This window comes from Palaemon carinicauda, chromosome 5 (genome assembly GCF_036898095.1).
Source record: "Palaemon carinicauda isolate YSFRI2023 chromosome 5, ASM3689809v2, whole genome shotgun sequence".
In the NCBI taxonomy this organism is placed as follows: Eukaryota; Metazoa; Arthropoda; class Malacostraca; order Decapoda; family Palaemonidae; genus Palaemon; species Palaemon carinicauda.
The window spans coordinates 138,017,061-138,036,121 of NC_090729.1; the positions used below are offsets into that span (position 1 = coordinate 138,017,061).

The 19,061-nt window shown below is 41.9% G+C and overlaps 1 protein-coding gene across 1 annotated transcript in view; it reads left to right on the forward strand.

The window, feature by feature from the left end:
• Positions 1-19,061, forward strand: part of LOC137641165 (lysosomal acid glucosylceramidase-like) — a 353,296-nt gene that overhangs the window by 275,448 nt on the left and 58,787 nt on the right. Inside the window, exon 8 of the mRNA XM_068373604.1 lies at positions 11,044-11,123. Coding sequence (XP_068229705.1) covers positions 11,044-11,123 — 80 coding nt within the window. The remainder of the gene's footprint in view (positions 1-11,043; positions 11,124-19,061) is intronic.

A 19,061-nucleotide genomic window follows, 5' to 3' on the forward strand; every position in this document is an offset into this window, starting at 1 on the left:
ACCTTCCTGTTCCAGTAAGTCTGGTTCAAAGAGGGACAGAACAACAGAGTTTTTTAGTCTGAGTCTGTGTTTGTCTGGCTTGGGGTAGAGTCTCCCTCGCTGGCCTGACACAGACAGAGGTGGCTTAGCCTCCTCAGGTCACTACCGAAGGTTTCTGTGGATATGATTCCTTCTTTTGTGATCTACCAGACTAGTCCTTGTTGCTGTTCTCGGGTGAGGATAAGTTTCTTTTCCTGGGAGTAGCAACACCTTCCTTGCTTTGGTGCTCTGGGAGCTGGCAAGTATTGCTGGCCTTCCCCCTTGGATCTCCCTTAGGCTAAGATGAGTTTCTTGGCTGCGGGTGATCCGTCACTAAAGCAAGGTTGGTAGGACCCTCTTTTGTCCCTTCCCCCTCTATCTCCGTAATGGCCTAGCCTTTACAGTACTGTACGTCATTCTACATCTGGACCTAGAATAGGTTAGGATGTGGAATTGACTCAGCCCCTTGCCGGCCAGCAGAGCTGCCGGCCGGCAAGGGTCTTCTATTTTTGAGTGCTGCCCAGACCTCCCTTGGTCCCTCATCCATGCCTGCCTGTAGAGCCAGACGGCATTGGTCAGGAAGCCTAAATTAGATTCTCCCCTTCCATATATGCACTCTTTCGGATTGCAGGGCTTGGAGGTAGTGTACACTCTTATCCCGGCATCCATCCTGTTTTTCTTCTAGTGCTGTACCCGACCCGAAGGCCGGAAGCCGGGCGGTTGTAGTCCTTTCGTTCTTTTGCTGCCGGCCGGCTAATGTCAGCCCTTGTCTGCCGGTCACCAAGAGTGTGGCCGGCAGCCGGGTACTACCTTGTGTAGTTGCCGGTCGGCAGTCATTGCCGGCCGACATTGGCTGTTGCCGGCCGGCAGTTACTGCCGGCCGGCACATGCATTTGAACCAGCGTTCTGCCGCCTTATACCTGTTAGGTAGTATACTTTAAAGCTAATTATGGTGTGTGCCGGCCAGCATGTATCGTCCTAATACTGTACCAGTATTCTTCAGTATAACATATACAGTAAGAAGAAAACTATAGTATGGGTTTTGGTACAGCACTGTGTGTTCTAACACTTTTGTGTTTTCTTGCACAGCCCTTTGCTGTTCCCCTACAGATAGGAAAGTGAGATCTTTCCTGTCTATTATCCAGGATTTTAAAATCATTGCTTAGGTGTGAGCTTCACCTGTTTCCTCTGGAAACTTTGCATTGGTTACTCTAGAAGAGATTAACCATTTGATTTTATTATCTGGGAGGCTGCAACAATGGGTTGTGAGGGAAACACAAGTGTGTGTCTTTCCTTTCTGAATTGTTATGCTATACTATGCATATGCAGTGATACATAGTTCACTTGATACTCATGGAAATTTCTTCTCTTTACAGGAGGACCCTCCGAAGTGCGGAAATGTTTTCTACAACGTCCGTAGCAAGAACCTCTGCGGACATGAGTTTTGTAGGAGATACGCAGCATGCGCAGTCTCCAAGGATGATCTCCAGTATTGGGACCCTCAGGTATGTACTGTGAGCTCTAACCTGATTACTGAGGCCTTTGATTCCCCTAGGACGGCGGAATCAAGGGATATAGCAAGGGAGAAGCTTCGTACCTGTGTAAGGGGCTTCCAAAAGAACACCTCTGGCCCTTATCTTCCAAGTGAGAAGATGAGGGCGTATCTTTTCCCTAAGGCATCAGCTGATGCAGTGATTCCCCAGCCTCAAGAGGAGATCCCCCAAAGTCAGATCCAGGTGGATGCTGGAGTCGCGGTCGCGATGCAAGACATCCAGTTAGATGACAGGATGTCTGACGTGGACGAGCGTTTGTAAGAAGACCTCCTGGCAGGAGGCCAGGAGGAAGTTCAAGCCCCGGACGTCGTATTGGAAGAGGTCGACGAGGTATCGGCTACTCCGGTTCAGATTCCGGAGCCTATTCCCTCAACATCGGCCGGTCTCCCAGTAGAGCTGGGACAGGCCCTCTGTTCTGTTGTTGGAATGATCCAACAAATGCAGAAGGAGAATCAGGAGAAGGCGGCTGCTATGGAACTGCGGATGCAGTACCTTGCAGAACCGCATGGGCCCCAGAAAAGGCTCAATGTGAAAGACCTTCCCTTGTGCTCAGATGCTAACCCATGGAGGTATGCTGAGCACATGCCGATGACGACTGGAAAGATCGTCATCTCAGATAAGCTGGGCTCAGTTCCCCTAGAGGAGGTGGAATTCTGGCCCAGCAAGGCATCATATCCAGACTGTTATGTCCGGCTGAGAAAGGAACCAGCTTCAAAGGAGGAGACAGAGCCGAAGGAGGTCATAGTGATGGACCATGCTAAGGCTCAAGCTCTACTTTCATCCTCGATGAAAGAGAGGGGCTTCTCTAACTCGAAGGTAGCTGCATTGAGCAAGAAGCTCCCTTCCTTTGTGTCCTCTCCTGCTAGAGCCTTCCCCTTTTTACAGAAAGGGTTTGCGGCTGTACTAAAAGCAGTCGAGGCCGGCAAGCCTTGCCCCTCCCTGGAGGAGTGTAAACCCTTGTCGCTGGCCCTGCCTATGGACCACAAAGACTGGAAGGACGTCCATCTGACGTTCTCAGTGGGAAAGTTGGAGGCTGATATTGCCGGACGGCAGTTCAGCGAGGACCTCCCCAAGCTGTCTGACTTTCTTTTGCGAAGAGAGTTCGAGACAAAAGAAAGACTGGCTGCCTCAATGTCTCTTCAGACTACTCTTGAGACGATGGCAAGTGACCCCAAGGTCCATGAAATGTTCATGGTGGTGGCTAAGACTCACCTGGCCACAGTGACGAAGGACCTCTATGGCTTCGTCTAGGCGAGGAGAGCTTGTAGGGAGTTCGTGTTCACCGGGGCTACGGTGAGGCACGAGCCAAGGAAATTAATCTCCTCCAACATTTGGGGAAAAGACCTTTTCCCTACTGATTTGGTCAAAGAGGTTGTTGATAAGGCCGCTGTGGAGAATAGAAACCTTCTCCAGAAGTGGGGCCTGGCTATCAAAAGAAAGTCTTCCCCGGATGAGGGTCCTCAACCAAAGAGGAAGACTATGAGGACTAGGCTACCGTCTCGGCCAGCCAAGCCCTCTAGACAGCAACAGCATCTGCAATTGCCATTGCCTCCAGTGCCCCAGATGGTGGCACAAACCCCGACCACTTTTCAGTGGGTACCCCAGGCTGTGTCGACACAGTCCACGGCATTCACCCCAACGTTCGAAGGACAGTCTTCTTCCTTTCGAGCAAAGCCTAGAGGAGCAGCCAGAGGCTCGTCTAGGCGCCCCTCAAGGGGAAGGGGATTCAGGGGTGGTCGTGGTCAGGGAGGCAAGACCTCAGGACGGCAGTCCAAGTGAAATGATACCGGTAGGAGGGAGACTGCTGAAATTTTGGGATCGATGGACCTTCGATCCCTGGGCCCACAGCCTACTCAAGAATGGACTGGGCTGGAGCTGGTACAGCACTCCACCCCCGTGCCTTCGGTTTTTCCAACACTCCACCCCCGTTCTGGAGGAGTATGTTCAAGAACTGTTGGAGAAAAATGTGATCCGAAAGGTGAAGTCCATCAAATTCCAAGGGAGGCTGTTTTGTGTTCCCAAGAAAGACTCGGAAAAGCTCAGAGTCATTCTGGACTTGTCGCCACTCAAGTTCATAGTGAATTGCAAATTCAAAATGCTAACACTGCAACACATAAGGACCTTACTGCCCAAGAGGGCATACTCAGTCTCTATAGACTTGTCAGACGCCTATTGGCACATCCCAATCAGCCGTCGACTCTCCCCCTACCTAGGGTTCAGGCTACAACGGAGACTATACGCCTTCAGAGCCATGCCATTCGGGCTAAACATAGCCCCAAGGATTTTCACGAAGCTTGCGAGCGCAGCTCTCAAACAATTACGCCTAAAGGGAATTCAGGTAGTAGCCTACTTGGACGACTGGCTGGTGTGGGCAGCATCCGAGACAGAATGCTTGCAAGCTTCCAGTCAAGTGATCCAGTTCCTAGAGTACCTAGGCTTCAAGATCAACAGAAAAAAGTCTCGACTTTCTCCATTTCAAAAGTTCCAGTGGCTGGGAATCCACTGGGACCTTTTGTCACACCGTTTCTCCATTCCGGCGAAGAAAAGGAAGGAGATAGCGGGTTCTGTCAAGAGACTTCTAGATTCCGAAAGGATATCAAGACGCGAACAGGAGAGGGTACTGGGCTCTCTCCAGTTTGCTTCGGTGACAGACCCAGTGCTAAGAGCACAGCTAAAGGATGCAACCAGAGTTTGGAGAAGCTATGCATCAAACGCGCGAAGAGATCTGAGAAGACCAGTGCCGCTTCGGCTACGTACTCTTCTCAGGCCTTGGTCCCAAGCCAGACATTTAAAGAAGTCGGTTCTTCTTCAGCCACCTCCCCCGTCGATGACGATTCACTCAGACGCCTCAAAGGAGGGATGGGGAGGTCACTCTCATCGGAAAAAAGTCCAGGGGACTTGGTCCAAGCTATTCAGGACCTTTCACATAAACTTTCTAGAAGCTATGGCAGTGCTCCTTACCTTAAAGAAAGTCTCCCCGCGTCACTCGATCCACATAAGATTGGTGATGGACAGCGAGGTAGTTGTGAGATGCTTGAATCGACAAGGGTCGAGGTCACCACCTCTCAACCAGGTGATGTTGGCCATTTTCCGATTGGCGGAAAAGAAGAAGTGGTACCTGTCGGCAGTTCACCTTCAAGGAGTCCGCAACGTGACAGCGGACACTCTATCCAGGTTCACACCGATAGAGTCGGAATGGTCCTTAGACGCAGGATCATTCTCCTTCATTCTGAATTAAGTCCCAGAACTGCAGATAGACCTCTTTGCGACAAAAGACAACAAGAAGTTGTCCCTGTACGTGTCCCCGTACGAGGACCCCTTAGCGGAAGCAGTGGACGCGATGTCCCTCGACTGGAACAGATGGTCCAGGATTTATCTGTTCCCCCCTCACAACCTTCTGTTGAGGGTCCTCAACAAACTGAGATCCTTCAAGGGGGTAGCGGCAATAGTGGCCCACAAGTGGCCGAACAGCGTGTGGTTCCCCTTGGCATTGGAACTACAGCTGAAGTTTTTGCCACTACCACATCCAGTTCTGACCCAGCGAGTCCAGAAGTCGACTGTCTGCGCTTCATTACAGAAAACCCGGACCCTGCAGCTCATGATTTTCTCTCCCTTGCGGTGAGAAAGCGTTTCGGGATTTCGAAAGCCAGCATAGACTTTCTAGAGGAATATAAGTGCAAATCTACTAGAAGGCAATATGAGTCATCTTGGAGAAAATGGGTGGCCTTTGTCAAGGCGAAGAGTCCACAGGAGATCTCGACAGACTTTTGCTTATCTTTCTTCATCCACCTCCATGGTCAAGGGTTGGCAGCTAACACGATTTCAGTGTGTAAGTCTGCTTTGACAAGACCCATTCTATATGCCTTCCAGGTCGACCTAGGTAACGAGATCTTTAATAAAGTTCCGAAAGCCTGCGCTAGGCTCAGACCTTCAGCACCTCCAAAGCCCATTTCATGGTCTTTAGACAAAGTTCTTCATTTCGCTTCTCTGTTGAGCAATGAAGAATGTGCATTAAAGGATTTGACAAAAAGTTATTTTCCTATTTGCACTCGCGTCCGGGGCCACGGTTAGTGAGATTGTAGCCCTCTCGAGAGAGGCAGGTCGTGTTCAGTTCCTGGATGGGGGGGAACTGAACCTGTTTCCGGATCCTACGTTTCTCGCCAAGAATGAGTTACCCAACAACAGGTGGGGTCCCTGGAGAATCTGCCCTCTGAAAGAAGATGCATCTCTATGTCCAGTAGAATGCCTAAAGGTCTATCTTCGTAGAACTTCAGACTTCAAGGGTGGTCAACTATTCAGGGGAGAAACATCAGGCTCAAATTTATCTCTGAATCAACTCAGAGCGAAAATCACATATTTTATTCGCAGAGCGGTTCCTGACAGTACACCCGCAGGTCACGATCCAAGGAAAGTTGCCTCATCCTTAAATTTCTTTAATTGTATGGACTTTGAACATCTCCGTTCATACACTGGCTGGAAGTCTTCCAGAGTGTTCTTTCGCCACTATGCGAAGCAAGTAGAGGAACTAAAGAGATCTGTGGTAGCAGTGGGTGGCGTTGTTAACCCTACTGTTTAACTCTGCGAGGAACAGTGGCTTTAATTGGGACGATTAAGTCCAGGGTGAGTGTGTAGGTACATACTGTACTACAAACTAAATGAGGGCACCGAGTGCCCATATAGACTGTTCCATTTCCAAAGGTGAACCTAGCATAAGTGCAGACATGTGTGCCAAGCGTTTCTAACGCTTATGTGATTGATTTGTAATACAGACTTTTATGACTTGATACCTCGGTATCTTTAAAAAGTGGCATTTGATGTTTTTTTCTTTCAGATAAACAACTTCTGTTTACTATCATACTTATGCTTAAAGTTTTGGGTTATCCTCTTTTTATATATATATATATATATATATATATATATATATATATATATATATATATATAATTGTTGTTAACCTGTCTATTTATTGTCTGTCAATAAACTTGTTCCTGAGAACCTTGCATCTCTTTCACCTGTGTCAATTTATTGGTATAATTGAGCATTTATTTTATGTACCTTTTCTGGGATAACTCTAATAGAATTGTTCCTTTATGCAAGCTATGTTGCATTGGTTTATGTTTCCTTTAACGGGAGGACTCCATCCCATAAGGGGACGAGGGCGGTTTTACTAGTTTCTTCCTATGCGGATATAAACCTTTGTCCAATACAAGTATTGTGCGGATAACTGGTCGATATTTCATATTGACGCAGTGGTTCTTTATAAACTATGCTTTACTTAATATAGGGTGAGACCACTATATTAGCTTGCTTGGTAGTCATACATAGGTATATGTACTCTTCGAGACTTTTCCAGAGTCTAGTAGGACTCTTCCCTGTAGGTGGCAGCAAGCTCTAACATGGTTTATAGTTAGTTGAAAAGATGTATAACGGTAACATCTTAGGTCTCTAGGTCTAGTCGACCGGGAAAAATTACCTCCGGGGAGTACGGCATGTTCTGAGAATCCACAGATACAGTAATGCTCTGGTATACTTCCATCAGGACGACATGGCTTGAGCCCAAAAAACGGATTTTGAGTGAAGCGAAAAATCTATTTTTGGGTGAGATGGCCATGTCGTCTTGATGGACCCGCCCTTGCCTTTCTAAGATAGGGCTGTAGGACCCCTCCCTACATACAGTATCTGTAGCACCTCGTGTACGCTACAAGGAATACAGATGGCACCAGGATTGGCGCCAGGCACGCTTACGAAACGGGAGATAGGGAGCCTTGGGAGCGGCTCCCCCTTTTTCTTTCCCGAATTCGTTTCTTGCTAATTGCCCCCTGCGAGACGAAATCTCTGTTCGGGATGCAGATTGCCATGTGGCGTGTCAAGAATACGTCCTCTGATATGTCGCGATATCCCTTTCAGGAGGGATATTCGCTCCAGGAGTTAGAATTCTGGTACCTTAAGGTAAATTATCTGGGAATATCGCCGTAGTTGTAATATACCCTAGGAAGCTACCCTATAGGAACTTCCATCAGGACGACATGGCCATCTCACCCAAAAATAGATTTTTTGCTTCGCTCAAAATCCGTTATATATGTAAATATAAATATATATATATATATATATATATATATATATATATATATATATATATATATATATATATATATAAATATATATAAATATAATTATATATATAAATAAATATATAAATATAAATATATATATATATATATATATATATATATATATATATATATATATATATATATATATATATATATATATATATATATGGCTATTGGTATGGCTATGGGTAATCCTTTGTTCCTACTTTTATCCAACATATATATGGAGTTTTTTTAATCAAGATTAATTCCTTCAGTTTGGCCTTCCCAAATTTTTTGGTATCGATATGTTGATGTTTTAGGTATTTTAGAAGAAAATTTTAATCATGAGGGTTTTGATTTAATCAATAATTCATTAGTACCATCTATAAAATTTACTATAGAAAATGAAGAAAATAACCGTTTCCCATTTTTAGACGCTTTAATAGTTAAGGAAACAGATAAAATCAAGTTTTTCATATATAGAAAGCCTACCAATAATTTTTCATATGTACATATCTACTCCAGTCACTCTAGAAATATTAAGCATTCAGTTTTTTCCTCCATGCACCTTAGGACATATAGAATTTGTAGCCCTGGGTACATTGAGGACAAGTTCAATAAAATGGAAAAAATTGCAACAAATCTTTGCTATCCCAAATATTTTTTAGAAAAATGTGTGAATATGGGTAAGAAAACATTTTATGTGTCCAGTTAGAGAGGAAGGAAATAAATTAATAATATGCCTTGTTCGCCATTTCATGTTGGTTTTTTAGATGTTATACCCCTTTTGAAAAAACTAGACATTGGGGTAGTGTTTATATATAATTTTACGTTAAAAAACATGTTGATTAAGAATAGTTCTGGTAATGATGATAATGTAATATATAGCATTCCTTGTTCAGAGTGTAACTTATTCTATGTCGGCCAAACATCCAAAGGTATCTAAGTCAGATTAAAACTGCATCAGGGGGCCATCTCCATAGGTTCTCTTAATAATGCCTTGGCCTCCCACTGGTTAGGGTCAAGTCACAGAATTGGATGGTCAGAGGCAAAAAAAAATAATCCATGTAAATGACTATTTCCAAAGGAATATTGATGAATCTTTTTTAATCTCCTGTACCAAAGGTAGAAATTTGAATCTAAGCCCAGGTCTGTTTTCCGTTAATCCAGTATTATCCTTTTATCTAAAATCGGACCTTTCCGGAATTATTAAGAAACTGACAGCTGTTGGATCTCCTTCTCCTGTATAAATACGATGTCTTTTTATATGTATTCTCATCATTGAGTCTGTTGATGTCCCTGATGGACGAAAGTACTAACCCCAATCAAGTCTTTTCATTTTTCCTTTTGTGGCTATAATATATATATATATATATATATATATATATATATATATATATATATATATATATATATATATATATATATATATATATATATATATATACAAAAATAATATGAACACTTACACCTACATCCACAGAAGGCCGAACAGTCTTTCACGGCACGCTGTCACAGCTTCGTGGCAAATGGAAACTCCCTTTAAATTGATGAAATGCCATCAGTGAATAAAGAAGTTTAGAAGAAGTCCAGTTTTGTTTCCTGGCCAATTCATTGTTGTCGTAATATTCATCATGAATCTTTTAAGGAGAATTACACTTCTTGTCCAGACTGGTTCATTACCATTTATATCACAACCCTCCAAGATGTCCGTTGTGGGTCATATATAATCACTCTCTCAAAATAAGGAGCTCCAATGGAGGAATAACAGCCAGAAAATACTTACGAACATTCCTTGTTAGATAAACTATCACGCTTTGATAAAGGAAAATATAATAAACTAGTTTATTTTTCACAACCACAACTAGCTAAATAGATAATAGTTACTGATAAGTAAATAAATTTATTTGAATAATAATAATAGTAGATATACAGTAATCAAGCATCTGGAAAAACTTCCGCTTCTATATTAACTTATCTAACACAAATAATGGTTATACCAAGTCTTTCTCGATATAAAGATTCATTACTCTCTCTCTCTCTCTCTCTCTCTCTCTCTCTCTCTCTCTCTCTCTCTCTCTCTCTCTCTCTCTCTCTCTCTCTCTCTCTCAATTATTTGGCAAATAAATAAAAAAAAAATCGATAATCCGCAACTGTTCTAGACTATTGATTTTTCTTGTTTCTTTTTATGGTATATTCTGTACGGAGTTGCTTTCCCTATCAGAGCATTGAGGCTTGTAGCATTTTGCTTTTCAAAATATGAATACAGTTTTGCTAATAAGAATTTTTATGAGTTTGGTTCTCTTCTGTGTCATTTTGGTAAGAACTGCGTCAAGAGAAGATGAAGAATGTGGTTTTCTTGGTCGGCACGTGCATCAAATTGTAAATTACCCTTAAACACCAACTTATTTTCTGAGAAGACATACCTTGGGAATGTTCAACTTTATATATAATGTTATTTTTATAATGTTAGTTGACCATGAACTAATAGCATTATCTCATCAATTCTATGTAAATGGAAGCTACCTGTTGCTCAGTTTACTGGTGAATAATTTTGGGAATGCCAGTCAATCAAAATTATATTAAATTGTATGCATGTCTATTAGGTCAAGTAGTTATGGAATCAGTCATGTTTAATCCCCCTGCCCAACTTTTCTAATATGCTTTTAGCTTCTAGTATTTAACTATGTGTAGTGCACAGTCCACGGTAGGCATTGGCAAATCATATTTTAAATCTGAATAAAGTTTTTTACCGTGTGTGATCGTACTCTTGGCTTCCAGATTCGAGTACATTTTTCGGCTTTGCTTTTTAGAGATTTGGGTCTAGATGGTCAGAGTGCAAAAGTGCCATTGTATTACCTGTGCTGTTTACATAGTAGTCACATAGCTCATCTTCCTAGCCTCTATTTGACTTCAACTTGGCAAAGCTCAAAAACATTGGATGTTTTGCTAGGGATTTTCATCCTAGATTAATATGGAGGCCTTTCAGTAATGTTTTAGCTATCAAGTAGTGGTGATACTATGATTGCCAAACGCATAATTGAAATAAGGAGATTTGTGATTGTGAAACAAACATTCTATTTTTACCGTATTATATTGCTTAGAAAATACAGGGGCTTTTAAAAATTCCTTTACTTGGATACTGATTTGTAACTATATCTTGAAAAGCTTGTAGTATTATTCAGTGAAGTTACATAGAAAACTGTATATCGTTTATATTTTGAAGTAATTGGATAGTTCTTTTACACTTCCAACAAATGTGGCCAAAATATTTCATAATCTTGCCATATTTAAATCTTTATTTATGAGGAAATGTTACTTAGTAGCAAATTCAACAGAGTTTTCTTTCAATTATTTTCTCTTTCGTTATGTAACAGGACAATGGCCATGGCAGCCACTAAAGGTTGTACTAGGATCCTGGGTTCGAGCTCAGAATTATGCTTCAGATATCATTGAGGTATGGAACATCAGCAATAGTTGGAAGAAGGATAAGTACATTTATTATCTTACTTTTAAATTGATTAAATTCATAGAGTGCAAATTCATTCAATGGGACCAAACATTTTAAATGTTTCTGAATTATATTTATGAGAGTTATGCATTTTTGAAATCCAGATGCAGCTCAAATGTGGCATGTAAATTTCAGAGTTGCTCACGTTGGACTTATAAATTAGACCGAGTGTTATGTTAAGTGATTATATTTTTACTTTTATTTCAGAAAAGAAAACTGGCATGTCTCCCAGATCTTTGTATTCTTTAAGATTATTTAACCTCTTTAGACAAAGATAAAACTATTTCAGATGAGCTTCGGTGTTTGTGAATTATGTTAAATGAGGGAACAACTATGCTCCATTGTTGTTGGAGCAGTATCTGATGTGCAAAAACGATGTAATTACTTCTACACTGTATTTGTGTCCAATTTTGCACATGGATTGAATTGATAATGTTGTTGTTGAAATAGCCTTCAGAACTCAACAAAAGGGCACGTCAAGTAAAGGGAACCAAGAATCCACACATAGTCATTAATAAAACCCAAAGTATTATTAAAACTCACCGCTTGTTTAGGGTATCGATACCTCTTTCAAAGAGGAACAAAATGGGTGTTAAGTCCGTACCCTTCTTCCCCTTCCCCCTCACCATGTTGGTCATTTTGAATTTGTTAGTAGTTTAAACACTGGCGTAAGCCTCTTGAATAGGTGGGGGGGGGAGGTTTAAGAACCCCCTCCTCAATGACACTAGCTCCACAATCCCCTCCCTCCTTCCCCCACCTTGGCAGACCTCTTCTCTGCACAACTACTTTAATTGGGTCACACCATTCCTCCCTCTGAGGTAAGTCTCACGGGAACCTTATTTGCCATACCACACAGTGAACGCTATTTCTCATGAATATGCTCCTATCACTTCTAGGGAGCCTTCACGAGACAATGGTTGGACTTTGGGGTATTGTTATAACAGATGATCCAGCTGCATTGCCACATAATTCATCACTCCTATAAAGGAAATTAGTGACGGCCTTTCCATAGAGGTCTTGGTAGGGTGAATGCTTTCTCACTATCATCAAGATGGGGAATTCCTTCAACACGGTCCTAGGGTCCTTTTGTGTTAAATGAAGGGCATTAAATTCCTATGTCTTCAAATCCTCCAGTGTCCAAGGAACCCCTTCCATTTCCAACTTAAAAATGAAAGACCTGGTTTAATGTTGTTACTATTCTTACAATATTTTATTTTGATTGTTTATTACTTCTCTTGTAGTTGGTTTATTTCCTTGTTTCCTTTCCTCACTTGGCCATTTTTCTCTGTTGGAGGCCTTGGACTTATAACGTCCTGCTTTTCCAACTAGGGTTGTCACTTGCATAGTAGTGATAATAATAAAAGATATCTAACCAATTCAGCCGCAGCTCATGTTTTGGAATTAGAGATTGAAAACTAGAGGTTAATGTAATAGAGGAGGATTTAGATCCCCACCATGGTATTTTAACTAGTTGCCCCTTGTACCCATGATGTCAAGATGTGTGGAGACCACTTTTGGATTTGACAGTAATAAGTTTTATAAACATTTCAGAACTCAACAAAAGGGCACGTCAAGTAAAGGAAACCAAGAATCCACACATAGTCATTAATAAAGCCCAAAGTATTATTAAAACTCACCACTTGATTAGAGTATCGGTATGGGGATGTTCATTTCTATATGTGTATGTGCGCATGCACCTCCTTCAAAGAGGAACAAAAGGGGTGTTAAGTCCGTTCCCTTCTTCCCCTTCCCCCTCACCATGTTGGTTATTTTGGACTTTTTTTGTAGAGGAGAGGAGAAGATTGAGAGGTAGACAGAGAATTAGATGGCGAGATAATGTGAAGGGTGATATGAAAAGACATTTTGGTGTAAGAGTAGGCCTTTGATTGGGCAACCAACATCTTAATGTAGGATAACTGTGGGAAAGAAGAAATAATTAAATGTACACTGAACAAGAGAATGACACAAGACAGTGGAAGGCTAATTCAACCCCGAAGAGTATTAGCTGGATTTATGAGGATAATTATAGTAACCATCAATAAAAAAAAAATATGTTGGATTTATTTATTAGAAGAAGGCAATTACAGTAACTGCCCATTTTATTGAGCGAAGGTTGAAGTAGGCTTTGGGATATCATTTGTAGAAGAAAGAAGGTGTAAGGAATAAGACAAGTGATACATTGTATGTGTTGGAGAACCCAATGTCAAACTATAAATATCTTGTGATATTATATCAGTAATTGATATCTTGACCAGCCTATTACCTGCAAATAAATAAAAAATATTTCTTAGTTGGGAACAGTGCCAACATTCAAAGAGGATTAGGACCTGTGTGGTGAATTTCACCCATATGATAATGTGTTGACCAGAGGGGCATTATGGCTATTTATTTTACCAGGACACTCAAGGTAAAAGTAGCTTAAGAATGGAGAGTGGTCTCTCAGATGCTATAATATTTGTGTTACCAACATGATGTGGTGGAATGCAAAATCCATGGGAAGTCTCTACCAACGCAGCTTGCAGCAACTCCTGCTTCAATTTGGGGCTTTCGGGTCTCCCCGCTAAGGAGTGGTTCTGAGAGTGTTACAGTTTACTGCAGCACTCTGCCTCTGTTAACGTTCGTTTTTGCAGCTTTGGGGTAAGAACAAGAGCTGTGGCAGACTGGTTCCCTTTGGGGGTTTTTCAGTCAGGGTGATCCCCTCGCGGTGAACCCAGAAACGAGCTTCGGCTATGTTTCACTGGCAGCACTTGATGTCGACCTTCAACTTGAGTTCAGCTTGTTGACGGGAAGAGTTAACCTTCACCAGGTGTTGGGCAACTTTCCCTTCCGATGGAGAGTTACCCTCCACTACCCACTGTCCAGCAATCTTTCTGCTTGCAAGAATTGCCAAGACTGGCAACAGAGGCTGTCACCTCTCCCATGTGTGGGAAAGACTGCTTTCGCCTGTATGGTTTCCTGTTTTGGGAATTCCTCCGGATGGAATTGAATTCGTCCATGCCCCACTCTTATTCTTCAAAGCAAAGATCTTTGGATTGTGGCGACTAAGGAATTAGGTGAATGCTTGCAGTTGCTACTCATCGCTGCTGTACCCTCAGGGTACAAAACAAGTCTCGTTTGCAACTTTTCTTTGGGGACTTTGCCACAGATGTTGATAACTGCTGACCGCTTGCAGCCACTGCCAGTCCCATCTACGAGACATTAACTCTTTGGGGTTATTGCTGACATCGTGCCTTTGGGCACAACAAAGCTTTTGGAGCTTTGTGAGGTCAGGTTCTTTGGGATCTGTGCCTCATGGTTTCCACCTGTTATGAGGAAGAAACTACTTGTAGGGTATAAATTTTTGAGGTTATTTCCGACATCAGGCCTCATTGTGCATAACAGTTTCTACCGCTATGTGAGGCCAAGCCCTTTGGGACTTCCGCCTCATGGTTTCAACCTCCTAAAAGGGAGAAACGGCTGGTCTTCAGATTCAGCACCAGCATTTTCGTTCCATTCTGAGGGTATGACGTAAGGCTGCTCACCAGCTCCCCTTGTGCGGTAGGATGAGCATGAGTACTGAGCAAAGACCTTAGTTTTGCAGGGAATCATGCACAGTGTTGTACATCCATCCACTGAGCACTAGCCAGGTGGGTTGGCGAGCTCTTCTGCCTAACAAAGGTCTGCGAGCAGCCCAGGTTGCTCGCCTTAGTACCCATTCGAGTTTGTGAGACCCTAATCGCCAGCTTGCAAGTGCACACTACTTCGGTAGTGCACAGAGCTTCAGCTTACTGTTGCCACAAGTGCACACACTTACTCACATTACCTGTATCCATCATTACAGGTAAGAGTCAATTCTCTCTTCGCCAGTGTTTGTCAGCGTTCACTGTCACCCGATAGGGTTCACTAACATTCGCTAATGCTCGTCACTGCTCGTTAGCATTCACTAGCGCATGCTGGCCAGCTTGCCGGCGTTCGCTGGCAATCCTGAACAAACCTGCCCAATGTTTGCGTTCTTTGTATTCAGGGCTGACACACCCTTACATGTAAGACTACATTTCTTCAGGGAAAACTCACTTCCCTGAGAATGTTTACACAACTACAGGCGTTTGCTAACAACCCATGAACGCTGAATCAAACTACTTTGGTTGCACATGGTTGCTCGCCAAGATGAAACCGCAGGGTTTATGCAGCAAATACGGTTTACTGCTGATCACTTGTGGCAGCTGCATGCCACAACGAGTTCTTGTTAGACGCCGAGTTTTGGGAAGCGTAAATCTTTGGGGTTACTTTCTCGGGTTTGTTTCCCTGCAGAATGGAGGGCTCGCACAATGGACTTGAGAGACATATCTAGCAAGGTTGATTTTTGCAAGCCTCTAGTCCCAAGGGGATAGTGTCAGTTTCTGCTTACATTTACGAACAATAGCAATTAAGTATTTATTAGAGGACTCCTACCTTGACCATAAGGCAGGGCAGGCAAATATTTAATACCAACATAAGTGTGATGGCTACGCTAGCGGCATTTAATTTTTGCACGCCCACACTTGCTCAGGAACATGTTAATGATGCTACAGCTAGTCAACAATCAATTTCTTTTGGCAATAATGGGATTTGTTGCTCATACATTATTCCTGCAAACAGGCTCAGGCTCTTTTGAACACTTACCGAAGGCAAAGGAATTACGCATGCGCAACCGCATAAGAGCAAGACATCTGTTCTACCGACAAGGATTATGTACCATCATGCAATTAAAACTCCATTCTAATAGATCATTAGTTTCAGTGGCTATATATGGGAAGCCAGGTTATGCCTTATCCTCCTACCTTCCTGTAACCAGACGTAGGTGGGCTACCCTCAAGTAAACTTTGCCTTCTTTTTAGGTAGTTCCTTCCTAACTTTCAGAACAGCCGTCTTAGCTTTTAAAATACTTAAACTCTAAGACTCTGCATAAGTGAATTTGTTCCCGGTGAGGAAACATTTGAAACTTATGCCAGTTTTGCAGATCGAAAACGAAGTAATACAAATGTCCCGGACGCAACGAATCATTCGGGATGCGCCCGTATGTTTCTCCCGCCTCCTCGGTCTGTGTTTCTGGTTTGTAGATGGACTTATGCATACATTACCTGTCCAACAATAGATTGAAGATATATCTTAATCCTGCCTTTCGGAAGTACTTGCCTGTGATCGGTCATTAGCAACTGGTCTCTTGCCTGACGATAATTACTTAGGAGATTTGCTGTAATCCCATCTTCCTCTGGAGAGTACTGGCTATCCTGGTATTACCAATCTGTAAGCATTTTTACACGGCCAACTCTCACTGAATTCAAGGCAGTTGGAGGACAGGATTTCCCCCTACAACATAGCAGTTGAGTGCAACTTGTTGCACGTCTCGACATCAATCAACTTGAGATGTTTACTTGCTAGGTAATCTCTTAGCCCCTTGGGATTAACCGATGAGACTTGACCTTTTGCCTGAGAGTCAAGATTTCTTGTCCACCCAGTGGAACTTGCCAACCCTTCGTGTGGGGGTGGGGGGAGGGGGACCAACAGTCACAATCCCTGGGAAGTTTCAGCTACTGCGCTGGGTAATTGGCTGACCAGATAACCCAGAACCCATCCGATTTTCTGATATATCAGAGGGGAAAATTTTTTCCTTGCGGATAAGTTGCTGGTACAACTAGTGTCCCTCAGCCTTAATAGCCTTTCCCGAGTGAATGCCTACCGACCTCTAACGAGGTGGGTGAACGAGCTACGTGTACTTACTTTAAGGGCTGCTTTTCTGGTCTTATAGAGCATGGGAACCTTCCTCTGCAGGACCACAGTTATTTTATCATGTTCCTACCAAGTCATTCAACATTACACACTTCATATTTGTCGTTTATTGTCAAATCCACACTATCAAAGCACTTAGAGAACAAGAAAGTCTACAGTTTCTTCATGCAAGCCTTAATATCCTCAGTCTTTTGGCTGTCTAGTGGGAGATTATTGTATAGTATCAGGGCTGCATATATGAAGGTTCTAGCGCCTATAGTAGACATACTGTATATCTACGTTCTAATGATTTGAAATCATCTGTATCTGTTCTTGTGTGAACACAGTTTGTCGGCTGCACAATATGTAGTAATTCTCTTAGATATTTTGGGTGTCCAGCTCTAACTTGATGGGTTATTGTATTATTGTACATATTTTAAACTCAATTCTTGCTGTAATAGACAGCCAGTATAAATCACTTAATGTAGGAGTGATCTATTCTCGGAGTGGGACACCTTTTATCAGTCTTGCTTTTCAGTTTATTATGTTTTGTAATTTCTTAAGTTGCACTTTTTGGTAAATTGTAGTAGATGGAGTTAGTTTATCACATCTTTCTCTACAGAATGGTCATGCAGGTACTTCTTTGTAAAAGCAATGTTTCTAAGATGACAACCAGCAGTTTTTACTACATTATTTATTTATGCATTGAAAGACAAGTTACAGTCAAGTGATACACCTAGATCACAAACTTTGATATCGGCCAGAGTTCTTATTTATGTTAATTGAATATGACCCAAGTTTCTTATGCTGATTTTCTTTTCAACCACCACAAACTTGGTTTTATTTTCATTTTGTTTTAGTTATTTGAGTGTCATCCATTCCCTAACACTGGGAAGAGTTTGGTTTAGAGTTTCAGTATTGTCATCTATATCATTTATGGAGAAGCAAAATTGAGTATCATCTTCAAATAGTTAAACTTTCACTCCAAGCCTTTGTAGTATTTTCGACAGACCAGTAGTATATATATACAGAATAATATTGGGCCCAGTGCACTCCCCTGAGGTAACCCTCTGTTTAAAGGTTATTTGATGAATAAGAGTTTCCAATTTGCGCACACTAAGTTCTGTCAACCAAGTAATCTTTTAGGTATTCAAAAGCTTGATCTTCAATACCAATGGACTATAGATCATTTAGTAGCAGTTCATGCACAACTGTATCAGAAGAAGCACCAAGATCAAGCAATATTAAAATACCACATGGGCTTGTATCCATCATTTGCAGCATATGATTTACAGCGGAATAGGTAGCTGTCTCCGTAGAGTCTAATTTTCTGTAAGCAGACTGGTTGTCTGGCGAAGCTACTATTTCTTCTAAGTGACTAATTACTTGTTCAAGAATTACATATTTTACCACTTTTGAAATAAAAGATAGATTCGAAATAGGTCTATACAAGCTTAATTCTTGATAATCTGGAGGAATTTTCAGAACCAGTGTAACCGTAGCAATTTTCTCAGATTTTAGAAACTTACACTCATAGATGATTGTATTTGCTATTCTCGTAACTATATCAGCTAGACTAGAAACGTTTCTTTCTCCAGGTACTTCAGATAATGGTATTGGATCGATCTCACAGTTGGTTTTCTTTGCTCTCTTGATAATCCGGGTGACATCTTGTGTTATATTATTGAGTCTCGTTAATTTTATCTGTGTATCTGGTGTACCACTAATCCGATGTCGAGTATTTGTAAATTACCTCGTTATATTTTATATTTTGTTTTTAAAGAAGACTAGAAAATATTTTGCTGGTTCCTGGTAACCTTATTTTATTTACATTTCCCATCATACCATTTAGGAGACAATATAACTTACTTATGTCTGTTTCTCCTTTGTGTGCTTCTCTTCCACATTTATATCAGATACAATGATATTAATTCCATCACTTAGAACTATGTCGTGTATTGCTCTCTTGGACGATTCCTCCCATCAAGACTCGCGTATGCAAGAATCATTATCTAGATTAAAGGCGAGTTCTATCTTGCAAGTGCTCCCAAGGAGACAGATGCACACAGGTGAACTACACCTTACCTGGGCGAGCTGAGAAACATGCGTGCATAAATGCCCCTTATCAGCTCCCATCTCTCTAATGGTCTCATTGCA